The following is a 23,413-nucleotide window of genomic DNA, read 5'->3' as shown; positions in this document are numbered from 1 at the left end:
TCCATCCAAGCTTGGCGCTAACTGAGTAGGCGATTTCACTTCATCACTTCACAAAAGACTTCCAAATTCACTGCGGCAGACATGGCAAAATAAAAATGTTAAATACATCCTGGCTGGGAGGGGACTGAAGCCTCCACGCTCAATCAAAGGTTTGCAATAATAGGATTCATAAAAAAAAAAAAAAAAAGACAGATGGGATTAGAAAATGTTGCAGTGAAGGCTCTGGAATGAGATGAGCTCACAGCACCAGCCTGTCTTTTGTGGACCTGCATAATGATCCCCGAGCCAGACTGGATCAGGAAACCTCGCGACTAGGGGTTCAGAGAGAGGCCTCCGGTTCCCAGGCACTTTAGGGGAGAGAAGGCTGAAACGATGCATCAGATTTACAGCTGCAGCGACGAAAATATAGAAGTTTTCACCACTGTGATTCCTTCCAAGGGTGAGTAAATAGTCCTTGACTGTTCCCTTAACATGACACCTTATGCTGGAGGGTAAGGATAGTCACGTGCTGTTTTACTACGGTTTTCCCTCAGGTCTCTGAGCTCTGACCGTTTCTCTGTTTTGATGATATTTGTTGTGGTTGTTTCTGAAGAGGAGGCACATTGATAAACATCAATCACTGAGAAGCAATCCTTTGAGGGGAAAATGAGGGCAACTAAATATTCCTGTTCCATTTCATTCAATACTGCAACCCAATATGCTAAATGAAAGTGACAGCAAGCCATTGTTGGAGGAAATAGACGAAAACAAAATTCCCTGGGCGACTAGATGAAAGCATCTTCTCCAGTGAGCAAGCAGGATCTGAAATGAGAACCAGCTGCCTCAAAACTCTGATTTCTAACTGTGCAGAGAAATATGAGGAGAAATACTCCCCACAGTGACCCAAAGCCCAATAAAGCGGTCAAATAATGCCCTAGCCTAGGCTGGCCTCTACCCAGGCCCCAGGGGCACACTCCCAAACTTAACCTGGAACTATCGCCACCAAAAAGTATGACTTTGCCCATCCTTGTGTACAAAGCAAATGGTGTCAAGTCCAGCGAAGGGCTTCAGGTGAGAGCTCAGAGGACAGCAGGTCTCTGGCAACTGGACAGTTCCCTTGCCTCCTCCAAAGCTCAGCCTTCTGTCCTACGGCCTCTGTTCTTTCTGTCACTCCACCCTCTCTCGTGCTGGGAGAGTCCAGGGCTCTGGCTCAACCTGGTCTCATTGTCAAAGTTGAATGAAGTGGGCTGCATGTTTGCTGGTGTTGTGAGCCTCTATTCAAACAATTCCTTTCTTCTTCCCCGGTCAGCCTCTGACAGGGTCAGTGTTGGAGGGGGTGGGAGTGTGGGGGAGCAACTCAGCCTGGTCTCAATGAGACAGCCAGCAGAATGTCAATTAAGCTTTAGACATCTATTGCCGGATAGCCAGAGAGAAAAAAGAGCTAGGAGTCTGCCCACGTGCAGGAGTGGGAACTCTCGACTGAGACTCTGAAATGTACCTAGAAAGTCAAGGCAGTCGTGACCCTCTGACCCAGCTGTTCTGCTTCTCTCTTAGACGTGGATCCTCAACAGTGGCACTGATACTGTGACAGCAAAAGTGAAAAGTGTCCTTGAGGTGGGGAAGGGGTAACATGTGGTGTCATCATACTGTGAAATTCTCCACCGTAGTCACCAGCGATGGACTAGATCTGAATGTATGGACATAGATCTCCAAACATGCTGAGTGAGAAAAAAGCAGGCTGAAAAATTACATATGTATGATAACAGTGATTAATTTTGGAAATAGAAAACAATACTACGTGTTGTTTATGGATACATACTTTCAGAAAAGTTTGAAAACATCAGCTGGAAAGATACAGATATAATTGGTGATATTAGTAGTCCTGGGGAGGGAAAGAAATAGAATTAGGGAAGACAAAGAGAGGACCTAAACTTGCCCTCTAATTTGTTATTACTTTTATATGAGTAGGAAACAAATTGGAAGCAAATATGAAAATGTTAAAATATGTCTATTTTCTATCATTTTTTTCCATTTAAAAAAATTTAAGGGAAAAAGAAATCAAAGTCAAATAGCTTTTCTTAAAAAAATTACTATGCAGTTCAGCAGCAATGTCACACTTCACCTGAATAAAATTATTCCACAGAGGCCCTTTGACTCCATGTGCTTAGCATAGTGGTCAAGAGACGGCTGCCACTTCCACACTGAGTGACCTTGGACAGGCTACTTACCCTCTCTGGGCCTGAGTTTTCATTTTTGTAAAAGGGAAAACTAGAAGTTACCTCCCAGGCTTATTATAAAGGAAAAATAAAATATAGGTAACATATGTAAAGCATCTAGCATGGTACCTGGCATGGAATAAGCACCATTGAATATATCACTTAGTGATTTCTATTGTTATTCCATATTTATAGCAATGACTATGTTTGGTCAAAGATAGATATTTAATCCATATTCCTTTCTTGCCATTTTTATTTGTGGCCATCTCATGGTGTTAAGCCAAGTAGTCATTGATATTCATGCACACTTCACTACTCAGGAAGTTGTTCTCTAGGAAAAGAGTATTTGCAGTTTATATTAGGCGGGAAATGGGAGGAGTCTGCCTCTTCCTTCTTTTTGTTTTGTCCCATCTTGCTTCTCCAAAGCCATAGGGCAGAGGGCCCTCAATGAGGGAAGCCTGTGCCAGCTTGTCTCACCTCACTTGTCTCTCTTATGAGAGAGATTGGAAACCATTACGTCCTCACATTTCTTAACTGCAGAAATATAGGTTGTTTTGATTGTATCTAACAAGGGTTATAGTCCTGCCTGATAGGCCCTTTCTCAACTGCTACTGTTTAGCCATGTTTATTCAACAGGCAATGACCAGGACATTTTCAGAGCACAAGTTCAGCCACATGAACAGCATGGCCTAGGGGTTAAGAGAACTGGCCTTGTTCCACCATCAACTGTGTGACCCCAACCCTCAGTATCCCCATCTATAAAATGAAGAGCACTTACCTCGCAGAGTTACTGGGAGGCGTGACTAAGATAAGGCAAATAAGCCATCCACCTAGTAAGCTTAGTGGGAAGCATTTATTATTGTTGTATTATATTCCTCTTTCCAATATACATGTATTGGGTTCAACCTAATAGCTATATATTTTTTAGCTGAGCCATCTTAATATCTCACAAAAATATGTCCATAGCAAATGTTATGGTGTTTCTTAGGTATTTTAAAGGTATAGGACATAGATCAAGTCTGTAACTGAGGACAAGTGTGTATTTTTACTTTCTAGAGAAAGAGAAACCTAAGAGAAAGATTTCATAAACACAATTTATGGTAAATACAAAAGATAAAAACTGTGGTTTTACCAAGAATTTATACCAGAAGCTATTTCCTGAGACACACCACAGTGGGTTTGATTCTGGGGTGAATAGTACCACAGTGTTCAAAATAATCTACTTGGGGATAAACAATAATGGGGAGGGGCTAGTGAGGGGAAAGAGAAAATGGAGAAAACTCCAGAAAGAGAAATTCTAATGGAATGCTACAGTCTTTAGAAATCACCCCCTATTCCTTCCACCATTCCTCATCTTGCAGAGAAAGGGGAAAATCATTATGACCCTTATTAATTCCTGGGAACTTACTCTTCACCAGGTGATGGGACAAGGGCTTTGTACAAATCAGTTCATTTAATCCTTACCACGGCCCTCTGAGGTAAATGCTGTTATTACCCCGAACTTATAGATGAGGAAGGTGAGGCTTAGAGAGGGTGAGTAATTTGCCCAAGTTACACAACTGGCGTGTGGTCAAGTTCAGATTCACACCTAAGTGAAAGGAGTGGAGAGCCAAGCCTGTTAACCTGCAGGCTGGATGATTCGCGCCACGGCTGCAGGCGCTCTGAAGAAGATGACAACTCAGCACTCAGGGGATGCCGGATCTGAGAGGTGACCAGGAGTCCTTCTCGTTCTAGGCAGGGGGGTGACATGGTGGCATTTCAGTTCCAAGTAAATCATTCTAACAGTAGTGTGGGAAAGAGTGCCGGGGTGTCTTCATTTCAACAAAATGTACACTTTTCCCAACCAAGTGCTTTTTTATAGTTGATTGATTTTTAAGCTTTTTATGTGTGTGGTAAAATATACAAGATATAGAATTTATCACGTAACCATATTAAGTATGCAGTTTGGTAGCGTTAAGAAAACTCACATTGTTTCCAGAACCTTTTCATCATTCCTCACAGAAACTCGGCACCCATTAAGCCAGTGATTTTCAGCCTTCTTTCATCTCATAGCACACATAAACTAATTACTAGAATTCTGTGGCACTCCAAAAGATATATTTTTTCCAATCTGATAAAATACATATAATTTTGATTGATTTACAATAATAATAATAATAGTAATTAACTACCCATTTTGTTCCAAAGTAACTTTTTAAAAATCGGGTGCCTGTACTTGTATATAAGGATTTTTGTTACCAAGAATTAACCAATCAGATGCAACCTTATTATGTGACGTCTAAGAAGATGCAGCTCTATTATATGACCTATATATTTATGGTTCCAGACAGGGCATTCACAGTAGATGGTTATTGTTGTGTTGGCTGTTGTCAGCGACCCTGACTAGATAGTCAGGTATTGCATATTTTAAAAATTTAGCCCTGGCTGGTGTGGCTCAGTGGATTGAGTGCCTGCCTGTGAATCAAAGGGTCATTGGTTCAACTCCTGGTCTAGGGCACATGTCTGGGTTGCAATCCAGGTCCCCAGTGGGGGGTGCACAAGAGGCAGCCACACATTAATGTTCCTCTCCCTCTCTTTCTCCCTTCCCTCCCCTCTGTCTAAATAAATAAAATTGTTTAAAAAAAATTCTTGCGGCACACTGGTTGAAAACCTCTGCATTAAACAATAACTCCCTGTTTCTTCGTTCCCAGCCCCTGTTAACTTCTATTCTACTTTCTGTCTTTATGAATTTGACTACTCTAGGTATCTCATACAAGTGGTCTCATACAATATTTGTCCTTTTGTGTCTGGCTTACTTCACTTAGCTTAATATCTTCAAATTTTCGTGCATCCTGTATCAGAATTCCATTCTTCTTGAGAATGAATAATATTCCATTGAATGTGTAGAATACACTTCATCCATCAACCATTGATGGACATTGGAGTGGTTTCCACCTTCTGGCTATTGTGAATAATGCTGCTGTGTACTTTGGTGCACTCAACCAAGTAATATCTACAACTGCAATTGCACCCTGCCTCTTTTTGCCTTTTCCCCTTCTCTGTGCCCCTGCCCCACTCTAGGTTTGAAGCCTCTCAGTTTTGTTGCTGTAGCTATGTCAGCCTCATGGGTGTTCTCTAAAACTATTTGTTTGTCTCTCTTTGCAGTGTCCAGTCCAGCCAGAAGAAGAGTCAAAAGCTCTCAACACCTCTTGACTAAGAATGTAAGGAAACTTTAGTTTTGATCTCTTTATTGACATTCATTTTAAAAAAAGCAATGTCTAGCTTCTTTCTTTTTTATTATTTATTTTTATTGATTGATTTTAGAGAGAGAGAGAGGAAGGGAAACATCAATTTGTTGTTCCACTTACTGGTATTTATGTATTTTTTGGTTAATTCTTGTATGTGCCCTGACCGGGGATTGAACCCACAACCTTGGTGTATTGGGATGATGCTCTAACCACCCGAGCTACCCAGCCAGGGCCCTGCATCTAGCTTCTTCACTCTCTCCTGCTTTCAATATAACCAGGAAGGTTTTCTATAGCTCATGTTGTTGTCGCTGCACTCTCCCTCCTCTACTTACCCAAAATAATTGTCATAATGTCAACCAAACAGCAGCCAGCTCTGAATCAGACCCCTCTATTCTGCCATTTTCCCCAGACACAGAGAGTAAATCTCGTTTCATGTATACTTTTTTTCTTATTTAAAGAGAGTCCACAATGTAAGTATAGCATCCCTGACCTAGGTATTCTCTTATTGTTGGCATTTGCAATGTTCCATTTTTTTACCATTATAAATAGCAGCACAATGAGTTTATTTGTACAAAATACTATTTGGGGGGTTAATTCCTTGGTACAGATGCCTCAAAGAAGAATTCACAAGTAAGAGGATAAGAATAGTTTCATCTATTCATCCATCCATCCATCAAATATTTACATTCTTATTATGTGTAAGAGACACTGAGCTAGATGGGGAGAAATATAGTAATTTTTAAAAATACTTTCTGCTTACAGTTTTGTCACATGGACCAGGAATTCTGAACAATTGCCAGGCTTGCAGCCACGCGTTTCACTCACCTCCAACCTCAACAACACTGGCTTTCATTTTTTTGTATTATCTTTTGCTACTTTAATAAGCACATGCATTACCATAAAATTAGTTTGCATGTCTTTAGAGCCTAATGTTGCTGTGAATTTAGTTACAGATTTCTTTATATAAAAACTGTGAATACAACTTTGTACTTTAATTTAAAGGATTTATTTTAACTGCTAATTGTTTCCTCTTGGTTATACTGGAGTTCCTATTTCAATCACAATTTTTCATAGCACCATTTTGATTTTCCAAGTATCTCAACTTTTAAAAATATATTCTCCATTAAGAAACAATTTTTAAGTGTCCTTGGAAAGAGGTGGGACTTTAGTCATTGTTTTTATGTACATTTATTACTTTTTCTAATATCCAAAGCAGTATGTGCCCATTATGAAATTTGAAACATGATGAAGATACACAATACAGTATTAATAAACCCTGAGAAGCTGTGGAACACAGTAGGTAGGTGTGTAGACTTAGAGTTGAGCTGCCTGGACTTAAACTCCAGTCCCATCCATTTCTAGCTATCTGAACCTTGGGCAAGTTGCCCAGCCATTCTGGGACTCTACTTCCTCAGCGTTAAAATAGGGATAAAAAGTACACATCTTAAGAACCATTGGAAGGAGCAAATGATCTGATACCTGTGGTCTTAAACCTGACCCATTCAATAAACACTGGCATTTTTTAAGTGAAAACTTCCCATATACTAACAATTATACTGTATTGCCAAATAACATACTATTTTGCAACTTTCTTTTTTTACTAATCCCACTCTTTATAAAGGCTGCATAGTATGCCATTTTATGGATGTACCATAATTTTTTATCCAAACCAAATCTGAAGTTTTCTTAATTATTTAACCAAATTGTCAATAAATGGGGTTCCCCATTTTTTCTACTAAAATAATGCCATAAGAAATATACTCGAACATAATTTTTATACTCTTATGCAAATATTTTTAAGGATACATTCATAGATATGAAATTTCTGGGTTATCAAATCAGTATGTGTGCTCCTTAAATTTACACATTCATATGTCAATGAAGTCTCAGTTAAAAGAACAACAGGCCCTGGCTGGTGAGGCTCAGTGGATTGAGAACCCTTAAGAGCTCACCAGTTCAATTCCTAATCAGGGAGCATGCCTGGGTTGCAGGCCAGGTCCCTGTTTGGGGCATGTGAGAAGCAACTGGTCTATGTTTCTCTCCCTCTTTTTCTCCCTCCCCTGTGTCTAAAAATAAATAAAATCTTTAAAAATAAAGAGAAAATGCTCAAAGGGTATGAGTATTGCAAAAATAATGCAGCCATTGCCAAATTCTAAACAAATGTGTTTTAAAAGCACCTTTACCAGCACACGTGAGCCAATACTACATGGGAACAGTGTTGATTATCTTTGACAATCCAATAGGTGAAAGTATCTTATTGTTTTAATTTGCATTTCTTTAATACCATTCCTCATCTTTTTATACATTTTATTTTTTTTACTCTGGGTTCTTTACTCATGTCTTTTGCCTATTTTTTTTCTGTCAGTTGTATATTTTTTAAATAACTTCTGCAAATATTTTACATATTAAGAAAGAAAAGGAATTTCAATGGATGGAAAATTTCCTTGTTGTAGGGCAAGAAAATTACTTTGTTGTCATGGCCCCTGAACACTTAAGCCCACACTCTAGTAGAAAAGTGCCCCTGACTTTTAAGGAGCAGTGGATATTACAAAAAATGGTAAGGGAAGCAGTTGTTTGTAGGTAAGTTAGAGTTTGAGAAAAGTTTCATAACAGCCATTTCAATCAAGGCCTTGAGTTTGGCATTACCTTGGATTTGAAAGAGCCACAAATCTTTCATGAGTCAGTGACAGTCCAAGGGAGTTAGGAATATTTAGTTCTCAACCAAGTTCTTGCCTTGAATTTCTAAACTTAAACACTGTTCCTGTCTGAATTATACTTTATACCAATATCTACTGGCTTTATAAGGACAGAACAGTGGTCACAAAAACTTTTAAAATGGAAACTAAATCACTGTACTTTCCAGGGTCCTGGGGAAGAAAATTCTTGGGGCATTTAGAACCTAAACAAAGGAGACAACTCTCAGCGATGGGGTGAAGCCACATGAACATAAGATACACAAAGCACAGCCTCCTGCCATATCCAATCGACTTCAGCCAGGCAGTGGGGAACCACTCTCTCAGGTTTCCTGGGAGTGGATGTTTTTGAGAAAGACTGCTGTGTTTATGGTTTATGAATTCCCCTCTCTAAAATATTTTTTACTCAGAGACAAAAATGACTCAAGTATATGAATACATATAAAAATTGCTTTTGATTAAAAGAAATAAAAAGAAGCCCTGGCTGGGTTGCTCAGTTGGCTGGAGCATTATCCCGTACACCAAAAGGATGCTGGTTCGATCCCCCACTGGGGTACATATGGGACGCAACCAATTGATGATGTATCTCTCTCACATTGATGTTTCTCTCTCATTCTCTCTCTCTCTTTCTTTCATGCGCTCTCTCCCTCCCTCCCTCTCTCTCTCTCTTTCTCTTTCCCTTCCTCTATCTCTAAAATCAATAAACATATCCTCGGGTGAGGGTTTTTTTAAAAAATCAGAAGCTAGGATCTTGCCTTTAAATATGCAATCTTCCCCCAGGTGAGACAGCTTCATAACGCCCTTTGGCCTTTGAGCTGTCCTCCGAATTTCTGATTTCCCCTCACAGCCTGACTCATCCTTTGCTTATAAAACTCAGCCCCAGCTGTACAGAACATTCAAATTAGAAAAGACAGAAAATATCTCTCAGTCCACCTCAGTTGGGGAAAGCAAGTCCCAAAGAAGAAAGAGTTGGCTCTGATCTCATTTCCTCATCCAACTGGCTCTTGGCTCCCCTTGAGTTCCCGAGAAAATGATTCATATTTTGCAACTGCTCTAATGGTCGAATGTTTATGACTCTCTTTGTCCTGAAATTCTTATTTGTGTCTAGTATCAGTCCTTTGGCTACCATGTGGGTGTCAGGTTCCTTCCTTTACCAATATTTCTCTCCTTTCTGCCCCCAGCCTTAGGGTCACAGTTTCCCCTCTCTCTGGACTTGTCCTAAGTTCAATTTTTTTTTTCTGTCTGAACTCAGGGCACAGCTACATACTGTTCCTTCTCTAGACAGTCTTTTTTCCCCCTTGGAATCTCAGGCAATTTTATTGCCATGCTGGTCGACCTGATGCTGCCTGCATTATAAGAGTAGCTCAAAGGAATGAACTGACAGGAAGGTGTGGGTCACTGAAGGCCCTGCCACTGGCATTCATACGCAGCAGGACCACCAGCAGGAAAGATGGAGAAATGAGATTGCAAATGTCACATTCTCCCCAGAGTTCAACCTTGCGGGGGAGAGATTTGTCTGGTGATCTGCTGAGTTTTTCAAAAGGCATTGAGCGATCAACTGCCCTGGAAAATTCTTATCTGGATGTAGGTATTTCTGTGGGTCTGACAAAGAGCACTCAGGAGTCATAAAACCACAGTTCCTGTCCTGGCTCTGCCCCTTCTTCCAGCTCTGTGACTTTGAATGCACACGGCTTCTCTTGGCCACAGTTTCCCTGCATGTGAAATTAGGGAGTTGGGCTAGAACAATTCCCATCAGCCCCAAGTCATGGTGATTCTTCATCACCTGCATCTCCCCTGCCTTTCTAACTCCCTGTTAATATACCCAACCCCCTGCTATCAGTTCCCCACCTTCCCGTGTGCTCAGGGTACTAAAGAGCCTACTCTCAGACTGGTTCGTTCTAAGACCACCACCGGCAGCAGCAAGACCAGAAAATACACCAGGCTGTCTGGAGGCCACAACCATCCATTCAGCTGTGGGCCTAATGCACTACCTTGGAGCCCTCTCAGAGCCTCTGTTATTGTGGGAAATGAGAACCAAGGACAAAGCCAGCTATAAAAGGGAAATCTTCTGAGTTGGGCCCCTCTCCTCTGTCCTTTCCCGCTGTTAGCGTGTTTTGGGGGTGGGGGGTGGTTGGGGAAGATACTCTAAAGAAGCACTTAGCTTTAAGTCATAATCTAGCAGGAGCCTCTGTTCTCTCCCTCCCCAGCCCTGTTCCCCCAGGCACAGTGCAGGGAAGGGATGGCAGAGGTGGAGGTTCCTGGTCCTGCAGGGAGCATTTGCTTCCCTTCCAGAGGAGAAAATGCTGGGTCTCCCCGTGGACCCCTCAGGCTTTCACATCCTGCCTTATGTTCTTGGTCTGCAAAGGGCTTCTGAAAACACATCCATCCTCACTCTTCTTCCTGAGAGGAACTCCGGAAGAACGGGGGAAAAAATCAGACATGCTTGTGATGAGAGCCCTACAAGTAGCAAACAATGAGACTTGAGTCTTTCCTATTCAACCCAGAGATTTGTATTCTAGAGGAGGGCCCTTAAGTCAAACAGTCTGTGTGTCCAGGGGAACGGGACTCTGAAGTAACATTACTCCAGAAAATTCCAGTGCTCTGGGCAACATCATGGCAGCGCACAAGGCTAAAAGGAAGGGAAGGAGGAGAGCAGAGGGGTGTGTGTGCCGGGTGCTGAGTGCCGGACCACCCACTGCTGTGCCTCGCAGACCCAATGAGCTGGCACCCAGTTGGGGTGCTGTACCTCCCACCCCCCACCTGCACTGAAGGCTTGCTGGAAGCAGGAACGCCACCTTGTGCAGTGCCCAGAGGGGACTAATAAAGGGGACTAATCCTGAATGTTCCTGGATTATCAGCTTTCTCCAATGGCACAGAACGAATAAGTCTGGATCCTAAAATGGGCCTGACAAGAGTTAATTTCCTACCCCAGATAAGACCAAATTGGGGATATATTAATTTTCTAAGCAAAGAACTACTTGTGGTAAACTGAGGGAAAGCGGGACAGCTGCCCTTATGGTATTTTCCTCTGAGGGAGACATGAACCACTCTCAGATGCTATAGATAAATACAGGGTGGGGCAAAGTAGGTTTGCAGTTGTATGTGAAACAGTTTATTCTTATATGCTTATTTATTAATTTGTATTTTTCCACACAGTAAACCTACAACAGTAAACCTACTTTTCACATCCCTACATGTGGATAAACTAAAAGAGTGAGCTGTGCTTTGAAACCTCTATTAAGGACAGGCACTGACTATGCCCCAGGACAACAAGGGTGGACAAGGGTGTCCCCTTGTCCACGGAACCATATGTCAGAACTCAGGGCTGAACTCAGGTCTGCCTGAATCCAAACGAGTCTCTTCATCAATGACTATCTGATAGGAGAGAAAAAAATTATCATTTTAATGTATTTAATTATGAATGTTGTTCCTCTTTTCATGGATTGGCCATTCATGTATTTATTGTCAATTGCCAGATCATGTTTTTTGCCCCATTTTTCTATATTCTTCTTCTTTATTGATTTGTAAGAGTTCTATGTACATAGGGATAGAACTGTAAGTAACAGTTGCCCATTGTAAGTAACAAATGTTATATTAAACCATATTGTAGTGTTTGAGGTTTGGGGGGGCTGTTTTCTTAAACATGCATCTTTGATCTGTCTGGTATTCATTTTGGTATGAGTCATGTGGACAGGGATCCATTTGCCCCAATGGCCTGACATTTATTCCAACAGTATCTGTTAGAGCTTTAATTTTTCTCCACTCAATTGAAATATCATCCTATTATGATATTTAAAAATTTAGTTGTTTTGCTTCACATCCTCTAAAAGTAACACCATTTGTATATGTGGACAATTGAGGGCGTTCCGTCAAAACTAGTCTGCAGAGCTGAGACGGGTCCACCTCACTCACAGCTGCACCATGTGCCCTGGATCTGGCTCAGAACACGTCCTCGCAGGGTGTCTGCAGAGGGAAGGAGCAAACGCTTCAATGAATGCAAACCTCAGAGCGGCTGCCATGTAATATCGGAGGTTCCAACCAGCTTCAAAGGAGCAAGAAGTTTAGAATGAATGACTCCAGTGTCCAGGATAAGAATAAAAATATGCAGGATAGGAGCCCAAAACTGCTAAGTTTCCCTTTATCCCTCCAGGTAATAAGATATTATTTGTCTCAAGATGTTACATTTCAACTTTCAATGATTTAAGTATTTCGTGATAACTTTTAAGGTCAGTTTTGGTGGGTGGGCCCTAACAAAAGGGGTATTTCCCCTTCGTGTACTTCCAAAAATACCTATTCAGCAAGTGGTCATTACAGAGAGTGACTTAGCATTCGGCACTCTGCTCTGGCTCACCAGGACTTCCACTGACAGAACCACATATAGGGACGTTCACCCCCAGCTCCGCCCAACATAGGCACTCCGCGACGTGGAGGAGACTGGCGCATTCCAGAGCTGTGCCTGCTCTATCTTGCCAGTAGCTTCTTTCTTTTTAAAAATCTGGGAATCAAGGTTTCCCGGACCTAAGTCTTCCCTCTGCTTGCTCTTTGTCCCCAAAAAAGCCATCCTCACCAAGAACAAGGGTGCCCACCTAGCTGCCAAGACCATAAGACCCCAAATTCCAGGACTATCCTCATTTCAAATAACCTGTCCTGTTGTCAAACCATGTCAGGACAGGACGCGGACAACCAGCCCTTGGTTTGGTCTGATGGCCCAGGCTTCTGACTCTGTGACGGGGTTGCTGGTGAGGGACCCCGGGGCTCTCATTTTCCTGTACCACGGCACCACGGATGTTCTGAAGTTCCTTAAACAGCTGTTGCTGGCCAGTTTACCCAAGTTTGTTCACCGATCCTAGCATTCAGTGAAGTAAGGAGGGCTCCAAAACACGCTTGTCGGTACAACGCCCATCAGCAAAGCTGCAATCTTGGCCTGGGCCCTGGATCCCTAGATCTGATTTGGGCAAGAAGCTAACTGTCCTTCCTCCTCCCGGCAGGTGGTGATTGAGTCAGACCTGTACTCTTCCCGGCCCCTGGAGCTGCTGCCACACCGCAGTGACCGCCACGACAGCGAGGGCCGCAGGTCAGGCCGGCTCCAGAGCTCATGGCAGCAGGGACTCCACCCTGCCAAGACCCCCGCCAGACCAGGTACGAGTGCCCTGGCCTGACCCCTGTTCCCAGTGCCTCTCTGGGAGTCAATGGCTGACTTAGAGCAGCCAGTGCAGTGTCTGCCTCCTGGCTTGTGTCTTATCTGACTGCAACTCGGTCCTCCCTAGTGTCCTCGGTCAGGGCAGGTGAGCGGAGTACCTGTGGCATGGGGACTACTCACTTCCCCCATGCATGCTGCTCCTGCTCTCAATGCACCTGCTCTCAGACCCTATCTACAGCAGTCCCCACGACACCTTCTACCTGTAAGTCACGCTTCTGGTGTGTGTAGTGAGCAAAGATGCTTCCATCTACCATCTTGCCCACAGGAAGCCTGCTGAACTCAGGAGGAGATGAAAGTCGTTATGTTCCAGGGGAGAGAAACCCAGTGTAGACATGGCCCACAAAGCAGAAGAAGCCTATGTTGTTTTTTCTATAGGCAGTGTGCGTGTAATAATACAGACTCTTCATAAACTACCATCTTAAAATCTCCCCATCTTAAATTTAAATGACTTAGGCTAGTTCAACACTGTATAAAAAGAATTTTGTGACAAATCTGTTTCAAAAGCTGGAAACACTATAGTCTTACCTTTCACACTACGTTTATAAATGGCTTCCACTTCAAGCAGTCCAACACGTGTCTTCCTCTAGCTCGCTGAAGTCTGCGATGGTATTTTGCCTTTAATTGCTGGTTTAGGTTATGTCTGTTAAGCCCACAGCCTAAAATTATTCATATTTTAACTCCAGAAATACACAATGGAATGTCTGGGGTATCCTTCGCAAAGCCTTTGGGTGTTCACAATTTTGTGTTACGAAAACTGAAATAGAACTCCATTGAGTATGTCCCTTCATCCATTGTCTTCTCTAAAGTTTCTTTGGCCACTGACACCCTGATCCTGTTTTTATGATCCTGCTAGCGGAATGCATAAAGCAATCTATATTCTCTAGTTAGGTGATTACACATATACATATGTATGTAGAACGAAAGCGTTAGGAAAACCACAATCTGCCTTTCAAATTAAGAGGAGACAAATTTTCTCTATGTCTATATATAGGTGAGTGGGTGGGTGCATGTGTGTGTGTAGAAGGAGAAAAAGAGAATATCGTCACTACAAAATCATAAAGTAAATTTAGAGCCATGTTTCTCAAAGTTAAATGTGCAAAAGCATCACCTGAGAATCTTGTTATGCAGATTCCAATTCAGTAAGACCGAGGAAGGCTCCAGATTTTATGTTTCTAATAAGCTTCCAGATGATGCTGAGGATGTTGGTCTGAGGACAACAAACTGATTAGCAAGGATTTACAGATGATTTAATGGGTGGTTCCCAAAGTGGGGTCCTCAGAGCAGCAGAATTGCCTGGGCACTTGCTAGAAATGCAAATATTGGGTCCCACCTGAGATTTATTGAATCAGAAATGCTGGGGTGGGGCACACCTTCTGTGTTTTAATACCCCCCATCTTATCCCAATCCCCATAGAAGGTAGAGAACCACTGATCTATTGCGCCCACCGCTGCCAATTTACAGAAGAGGAAACTGAAACCATGGAAACTGTGTGAATTACCCAAGGTTGTGAGGCTCCTTAGCAACAAAGCTGAGATTAAATCTCAGATCTCCCAATTTCCTAGTTAATGCCTCTTCCCCACAGAGAATATGTCTTCCCAACTGTCTCATTTTAGGGGACACTTTCCTTCCTTTCTAAGTAGCTTATGAAAGCTTGAACTGACCAAGTCAGTCTTTTATTCTGAACGAGGAGATAGTAAGTTATGAAATGGAGAGAATCTGCCCAACATGTGACAGTCAGCCCATGCAAGGAATGTGCTAGACAGGTTTAGGAGAAAAAAAAGAAAAGATTGAGCTGGGCATTGATTCAGCCTTCAGCTCCTGGAACCTGATAGTTCCAGAGAGGGTGGGAGAGAGGGTGGACTTCTGAGCCAGGGCCAGACCCAGGGCTCTCCACAGGAAGGCTTGGCACCCGCCATGGGCATTGTCTTCCATCCTCCTGTCAGAGGACGTGTGTCTCCAGGGACCTCAGATCGGGAGACGAGTTTCTTTTCTGGGCTACAGGAGACGGCTCCTGGATGCTGTAGCCTTCTCCCGTGAGAGAAAGATTCTCTGAAGAATCTTGGAAATTGTGGGGACTCTGAAAGCAGAGGCTCAGCTGAGAAACACTCTCAACATGAGGCCTCGAGCAGGTGAACCTCAGGTGCCTGGAAAGGAGACACCCCACCTCCTGGGCCTGGGAGAATTGGTCACCTGTGGAACCTCTCCACCAAGAGATGTCCTCAGGCACCTCAGAATCAACTTTTTCAAATGGGGCTCATTTTCCTCATTCAGACCTCTCTCCCTTTCTCAGCTGGGGCCACTTGCAGGCCATCTTCCCTGCAAGCCACTGGGGTGTTTTCCCTATAGGCCTTCCCTCCTGCACCCGCACCCTGCCGCCCGCCCCCCCCCCCCAACTTCATACACTGAACACTGCAGTGTCAACTCCTGGACGTGTCTCACCTCTCCCTCTTGGGACCTCCCTCCAGCTACCTGGACTCAGTTTCCCTTCATCCTCCCTTGTGTGTAGCAGCCAACCCTGGCCCTCAGCCACCAGCCCCCTCCCTCCATGAGGCTACCAGAGGGTCCTTCTAAAGCCGAAACCTGCCTCTGCCATTCTTCTTCTTTAAACACTGTCACCACCACCTGCAAACCACCCGCGCCATGACCAAAGTCCTCTAGGACCTGTCCTCTGCTGACTTCTCCAGGGCCACCTCCTGTGACACTCCTGTCCCTGCCCAGTCTATGCACAGAGCACCCCCGAGCTGCTGTGCAATCCTGTGCCCTCTCCCTTACACACAATTTCCCTGAACCCTCACTGACACTCTTCTCTCTGCGGACTGCCCTCCCTGGGTCTGACCACCTGGCAAACTCCTCCCGGACTGGGCTAGGGTCTCCAGGTCTAGTCTCCGCAGCCCTGCAGGACCAAAGAGGACTGTTTGCCGTCTTCATTGAACTTGTTGTTCAATGGGATGTCTTACTAAAACCTCAGGACTCTCATCCGGAAAGCGGGGCTATGGTGACAACTACCTGTCAGGGTCATGGTGAGGATCACATCAGATAACATGTGTGTGTTTGACACTCAGCACAGTGCCTGACACAGTGAATACTCAAAAATAGGAGCTGCTACCATGACTTTTGCCAGAGCGCTGTACATCACGGTTTGATATTGGCAGTCTTGTAACTTTGTCTAATTGGCGTGGAGATGTTTTCCTGGGGGTGAGGGTGCTTTACTTCTATATGCTGAAGCGTGATAGGATGGGGCTGTTCCAGGAATGTCTGTCCCAGGGGAGGACAACATTGAAAGCCACCTTCCCCTATCTCCACCCCCCTGCCTGGTGCTAGCTCCCTCAGCTCAGCACCTGGATTCTCAGAAGCTTCAGGCTTCAGAGTAGAAATTACTCAGAAGCAGGCCTTGGGAGTAAAGGCATAGCAAGAATGTTCTCAGGCACCTCTCAGGTAGCCAGTGCTCAGGACTCTGCAATTCCTCCACATCACGATCCTGTGCTTCCTGCCACAGGCAGAACTTCTGTGTTCGTTTTTGCAAAGGGATGTCCAGGAGCACAAAGGTAAATAATTGATCCAAGCCATAAGGACCTCATTCCTGATAACCTCTGTGATCTGGTGCCTTAGGAAGGAAGGCGATGCTGAAGGCACATTCTCTGAGCGCCTACTTATTAGACCTTAGGTCTTGCCCCCTGGAAGGGCACCAGGGGAGCAGGTGACCCCCTCAGCAGTTACCCTGCTGCCCGATCCTACTGCTCGATTCTGCTCCTTGGTACAAGGCCTTTAGAAATTCCCAACTTGCCATGGAAAATAATGAAACCTTACCTTTTGTGACAGCATGGATGAACCTAGCAGGTATGATGCTGAGTGAAATAAGTCAGACAGAGACTAACACCCTATGATTTCACTTACATGTCAAATTTAAAGAACAAAATAAACAAAATAGAAACAGAACAGACTGGCAGTTGTCAGAGGGGAGGGGGTTTGGAGGGCTGGGTGAAAAAGATGACGGGATTAAGAATTACAAATTGGTAGTTACAGAAAGCCACAAGGATGTAAAGTACAGCATGGGATATAGTTAATAATATTGTGATAACTTTATGTGGGGGCAGGTGGGTCCTTGAAACATTGGGGGAACCACTTGATAAAGTATATGATTTTTTAACCACTATGTTGTACACCTGAAACTAATACAGAATAATATTGAATATAAACTGTAATTTCAACAATAAAAATATATATATCAAGATAATTTTTTAAAAAGACAGAAATCGCTGGCTTTGAACATCAATGCAGACCCAAGGGAGGCAGAACAGGGCGCACTGAGCAATGTGTCTTCCATTCACCTTTGCAGGGGGGATTGCCGAACCCAAGTCATCAAACCTGTGTGGGAGTCGAGCCTATGGGAAGTCTTTGGTGAGTACTTAAGCCTGGGGAGTTGTATCTGCTGTGCCCTGTCTGTGCCACCACAAGAGACAGAGTGTCCTTTGGGCCAGTTCTGAAGGTTCTTTGCTCTTATCGTCCATCACCTTGGGGCACACCACTGGCGGCTGCTGTCTTTCTTGCCAGATTCAGCTCTCAGGCAAACAGAAGAAGGTGTTACCTAGCAGAAATCTCAAACATGGAGGGAAAGAAGCGTTTTTATGGCTAGCCCCTGTCCAGTGGAAATGCCCGACCAATTCCCAAAGGCAGTTACAGGGGGAAAGAGAAGGAAGGGATCTCGAACATTGTGAAAACACAAAGCGACAGTCATCTCAGGGTGGGACGCATCTGGACAGCATCTGCTCCAGCTCAGGTTCTCTGGGAGCCAACCCGAGATTTGGGGCGTAGGATTAGAGATGTGTGGTAGGAATCAGTACCCCTGACACTGCCACACAGGCCCGACCCCTCCCAATGGGAGCTCTGGGGCGAGTGTTGCCCACCTGGGTTGTCCCCAGTTGGGGCCAAACGGCCAGGTCTTTCTGTTCCCTCCTCGCCCTGTCACTGTGTGCGGAGTGCCCCAGGAGGAATATTGTGACCTCAGACAATGTGGCCCTTCTGTAGCTGAGACAGACCTGAGGGAGCTGAGAGCCATCTGTTGCCCATCCTTCTCTGAAGGGGGATCATTGGGTGGCATATGTCCAGGTCTAGCTCAGCATCTCTCTGAAAAATACAGTCTCCTGCATCTCCTTTTGAGCATGAACTTGGGCACACCCTGGTTAGCACAGCAGGGGTGGGGTCATGGCTGGAGGTGAGGTTGGCTCGGGCTCCCAGTGCTCAGTGACACCAGACCTCAAGATGCATGAATCGTGCCTGTGAGAACTGAAAGAATCCTACTGATTGTCTGGCCCAGCCCCTCATCCTTACGGAACAAACCGTACTGAAATGTGAACTCTTCGTGCCTGGTCTGAGCAGGCAATCTAACCTCAGCATCTTATCTAAGTCATCCCTACCCTAGCAGAACCACACAATGGGCCAGGATGGGACAAGTGACTCTTTCCTCTGGGCCTGAGACAGTGGGGCTGGGGTGCTGCAGCCCATCAGAGGCTGGAGAGCAATTCAGAGCTCACACAGCTAAGTCTGATTCAGCAGTAAGATGCACAGAAGGACATCAGACTCCGTCAGACTCCGGACAGTGGGGAAGAAGGCGGGTGGGTGGGTGTTTGTTTCCCTTGGCCTGATGGGAAGGGAGAGCTCCCAAGAGACCACAAGGTGGCACAGTAACTGCACAGGACCTCTGGCCGGTTCAGGAGAGAGGGGCGAGGTGAACAATACTGTCCTCAACCTGGAATTTCTCAGCAATTCCAGGAATATGGTGACCTTAAATCTTCAGTGAGCCTTGGGTGGAGGAACAAAGCATAGCATATGTCCATTGACTGGGCAGCCTCTGGCCCGGTCCCAGGTTAGGCCGTCAGCTACTTTTCACTTCAGAACATGTTTCGTGAGCACTCACCACCTCTGTTAGCAAAGCTAACTTAAGCTTTTGACAAAAGGCCGCCAAAGCTTAAGTCCCAGGCCCTGCCACACACTGAGTGACCTTTCTGGGGACTAGGAAACTGGACAAACATATGAAACAAGTAGAGAACCATGAAAAGACAGAATTGGTGAGGTGCTAAAACATGTCACAGGCATGCAGTGCTGTGCAGATGTGAGGGCAGAAAGAAATCAATTTGGGCCACCAGCCTGAGGGAAGACTTCCTGGAGGAAGTGGGCTTGAAGGTCAGGCAGTGATGAGGCGCAGTCTGGAAAGGGAAAGAAAAGCCGAGAGCAGATGTGGAACTGGGCACGAGCATTGGGAAAGGCAGGCATGGCCCTGCTGGGACTGGGACTGCTGGTACCCGGGGGCACCCATGGGCGTAGATGCGATGGAGTCGGCTTTGGGGGGCTTGAAGAGCAGGCTGCAGAGGTGGCCTCCGTCTGCTGCTCAGTGGGAAGGCCCCACAAGTCCAGAAGGGGCCTGGGGCATGTGGCAAGGAGGCCCCAGGTGACCGGCCTTGAAGGCTGCAGCAGAGGAAATGGAGAGGATGGCAGAAATCGAGGCAGTATTTCAAAGTAAGAATTTGATAACAAAGGCGATACAGGCAATGGGGATGTGAGGGGGACAAAGCTCTCAGGTAAGACCGAGTTGCTCTTTCTCAAGTTGCTTCTCAAAGCTTGGTGCTGGTACTAGAAGCACCCAGGAACTTGCTAGAAATGCATATTCTCAGGCCCCCATCAGACCTACTGAATCAACACCCAGGTGAGCACAGCGTGGTGCTAACAAGCCCTCCGGGGGAGTCTGATGCCCACCCAATTGCAAGGACTGTTGCCCTGGGTTGGTGGTGGTTCAGCTTAGCCGTCCCCTTTTCAAATGGCTCCAGTTGTACCAGAGTTGGGACCACAGCCACAGCCTCACATTCTCTTCCCCTTCCTCACAACCCAGATTCCCCCAGTGGCCCGGATCTCAGTGAAGGCCCCCACAGCTGTCCTGGAGGCGGCAGCCACAGGCTCAGAGAACAGAGCTGTTCTGGCAAGAGGGTAAGTGCTGTGCCTCCAGCCCACTGCCTGCAGGGCGCCCCACCTGCTCCGGGTCGAGTGGCAGAAGAGTAACAGGTGGCCTGGTTGACAGACTCGAGATGTTAACACAAAATCCATGCCAGCTGCAAATTCCCTCTTAATGAGGGCAATCATCCTGGGTAACTGTTTCTCTGGGGTGAAGCTGAAGCCTTTTTGATGGTTTCCACTTCATTAACGCCACTCTTTAGACCTGGAGAACTGTCACTTGGAAGATTTTTGGTTAATCAGATAAATGTAATCACAGTCCACATTCAGAGCTTCCCACAGGCGTGCTGAGGTCAGAAATGCCTCCTGAATCAGTTTCAGGGCCCCTGCCCAAATGTAAAGAAGTATGTAAAATACAAAGGTTTCAAACCAAATGTATCACCCCAACGTTACTATTTCCTCTGATCCAGAGCCAGATGCTAACTCCCCCACCCTCCCCACCCCCCGCAGCCCCTTTACTGCCTTCAGTGGCACACTAGGTAGGTGGCAGGTGGTCATCTTAAACTCAGTTCACCTTGGCCATTTATGTCCCCACAACCATCCTCCATGCTGCCTGTGGCAGTCAAGTGGTGCCGCTTGCCTGGCACTCCAGTGCCTTGCTATGGCTTCAGGCAAGTTATTCAGACCTCCATGCCCTCATTTATTTAAAACAAACAAACAAAGGAAACATGGAGATGAATGAGATAACATGTGAAGAGCTTAGCACAAACTGTTGCTATCATTGTTCAAGAAACTTACAGTCCAGTAGTTGGAAAGACGCACACTTGAGAACATGTTAGAGGCAGGTATGTGAGGGACCACTGGCTAAACCATCAGTCCAGGTGGTGAATACCTGGAATGCTGTGGGCGTCCAAGGAGAAGCAGACCAGTGCAAAGCCCTTCTAAATGAAAGAAAGCCATCCAGAAAGAATTGTAGAAGCTGCTATTCAACATATTGGGACTTCATGGGAAAAAACTAAGAAAATTGTTTGGATCCTATTAAGTTCTAGTAGCAAGCTGTTCTCAGCAGCAATGACTTTGGGCAACTGCTGGAGCAGGCCAGCAAAAAGTTACTACGCCTCAGCGGAGGCCGACTTTACCAGCCCACACAGCTGCATCGCCAAGGCTTCCAAATGGATCCTTTCTCACTAAGCTCAGACATTCTCATTTCATTTTGTTCCTGGGCCCTGTCTACTGACAAGTAAGGCCATTTCTCTCACGGAGAGAAAGTGAGGAGAAAAATGAACATTTATGGAGGCCTACAGTGCGCCAGATGCTTTATTTTCTCATTTTTCTCCTCACAAAAGCCCCATTTTGCACAGGAAGAAACTGAGTCTGGTTGAGGTTAAGTCCTTCGCCTGAGGTCACACAGTAAGCAGGGAGCGGCATTCAACCCCTGGGCTCATGCTCCTTCAATAGCCAATGCTTTGGGACATCCACCCATCCCAGCAAAGACTGTTCCAGCAGAGGTGGGAGGGGTGGGAAAGTGGAACTTGGGACAAGAGCAGAACTTCAGGTCCATAAATCAGTGTGCCCAAGGCCATCTCCTTCCCTCACTTTTTTCGGGGATCTCCCAGGCGGAGTCATTCTTGCATGCATCCCAATGGTGACCCTCCCTCCTGGTCATGAGAGGTGTGAGCAGGGGAGGAATAAGAGCACAGGCTACTCTTCTTCAGAGAAAAAACTAAAAGTCTGGCCCAGTGAAGTGACTACCCTCCCCATACACACCTGGCTTTTCTTTAGATCCAGACATCTCAAGAAGATTGCTGAAGAGTATCCAACCCTTCCCCAGGGAGCAGAAGCCTCCCTGCCACTGACAGGGAGCGTGTCATGTGGCGTCCCCAACATCCTCCGGAAAATGTGGACGAGGCATAAGAAGAAGTCTGAATACGTGGGAGCAACCAACAGCGCCTTTGAGGCTGACTAAAGGTGACCTTCCCCAGGTGCCTTGCGTTGGCCAAAATTCACTGCACGGGGAGAAAGCTGGACTGGAATGGAGCCACACTTACCTCTGAGAGTAGCTGGTCTGAACACATACATCATCCTCCCTTACTACCTGATCACCTGGCTAATGACTCACAAAAGGAACTTCCCTCGAAGGCCAAAGAAAATTGTTCTTTCTCAGAATCGCTAAAGCCCCTGGTCTAAAAGTGGCTTCGGGAGGTCATAAGTTTATATTCCTATCTTTAAGCAAAACCACACCAAAATAAAATTTCCCCAGCCCATTTTACAGACTCCCAAGGAAGGAAGCAGGGGATTCTTCCGTCTTCCTTGTGAGCCCTTCCACTGTGTGTGAACACAACGGCTCTCGCTACCCCTGTTGCCCCAGTGATTTCATGTTGAGGGGTATGTATGATCGTCAGTGACAAAGCTCTACATACTGACTTCGTAGTGCAAATATCTGCTTGAGAGTAATGTCAGGATGGGTTCTGATAATCATTTGGCATGATTGCATGAATTTTCTATTCTTTCATGTGCAGTTTTTTTAATAGAAAACTATGATTAAAAGTTAAATGTTGAATGCTAATGTTTTCTGAAATGGCATAGTCTAGTGGAATTAATAATACTTTGGTATAATGATTTCAACTTTTGAAAGCACTTTCCTATCCGTTATCTCTTCTCTTCACAATTGTTCCCAGTCTCCAGGTGGAGAGGCCTTAACAGGTTGTGTGACTAGATGTCAGACCATGGACCTAGATGCCAGCTCCTCCACTTCTCCACCAGACTCCTTGCTTTGCTTACCCTAGCAACCGATCTGAGGAAGGTTTTGAGTAGTAGGAGTATGTCTCTGGGAGAAATCTTCAAAGGGAAGAATTTCATAAAGTTGGAACAATAAGTGATTTGAATGAAATACATTATTATGCATTAGGTTAAACCAGATGAAATTGTTGTGTTTGTAGGTCAAAGCCAATTGATTATCAATTTCATATAGTTCCACCTAAGGTATATTATGCTTTCCCTTAATGGGAATGTTGTTATCAACTCCATTGTCAACATCAGTAGCCTTAAAGGTAATATGATAATGATAGCTATCCTTACGAAATGCCTCCTGCGTCCGGGCAGGAGCACTTTATGTACATTGTCCCAGCCTTTCCAACAGCTCTGAGTTAGGTGGCC

General features: G+C 45.1%; 1 protein-coding gene across 1 annotated transcript; it reads left to right on the top strand.

The window, feature by feature from the left end:
• The first annotated feature begins 313 nt into the window (after positions 1 to 313).
• VXN (vexin) lies at positions 314 to 22,283 on the top strand. The gene is made up of 6 exons (XM_024572036.4): positions 314 to 439; positions 5,340 to 5,395; positions 13,104 to 13,254; positions 17,652 to 17,713; positions 20,199 to 20,293; positions 22,040 to 22,283. The coding sequence occupies exons 1-6, from the start codon at positions 373 to 375 to the stop codon at positions 22,221 to 22,223; spliced, it is 615 nt and encodes a 204-aa protein (XP_024427804.2). The 5' UTR covers positions 314 to 372; the 3' UTR covers positions 22,224 to 22,283.
• Positions 22,284 to 23,413: the final 1,130 nt, after the last annotated feature.

This window comes from Desmodus rotundus, chromosome 8 (genome assembly GCF_022682495.2).
Source record: "Desmodus rotundus isolate HL8 chromosome 8, HLdesRot8A.1, whole genome shotgun sequence".
Lineage (NCBI taxonomy): Eukaryota > Metazoa > Chordata > Mammalia > Chiroptera > Phyllostomidae > Desmodus > Desmodus rotundus.
This window is presented reverse-complemented; position numbering and strand designations above follow the sequence as displayed.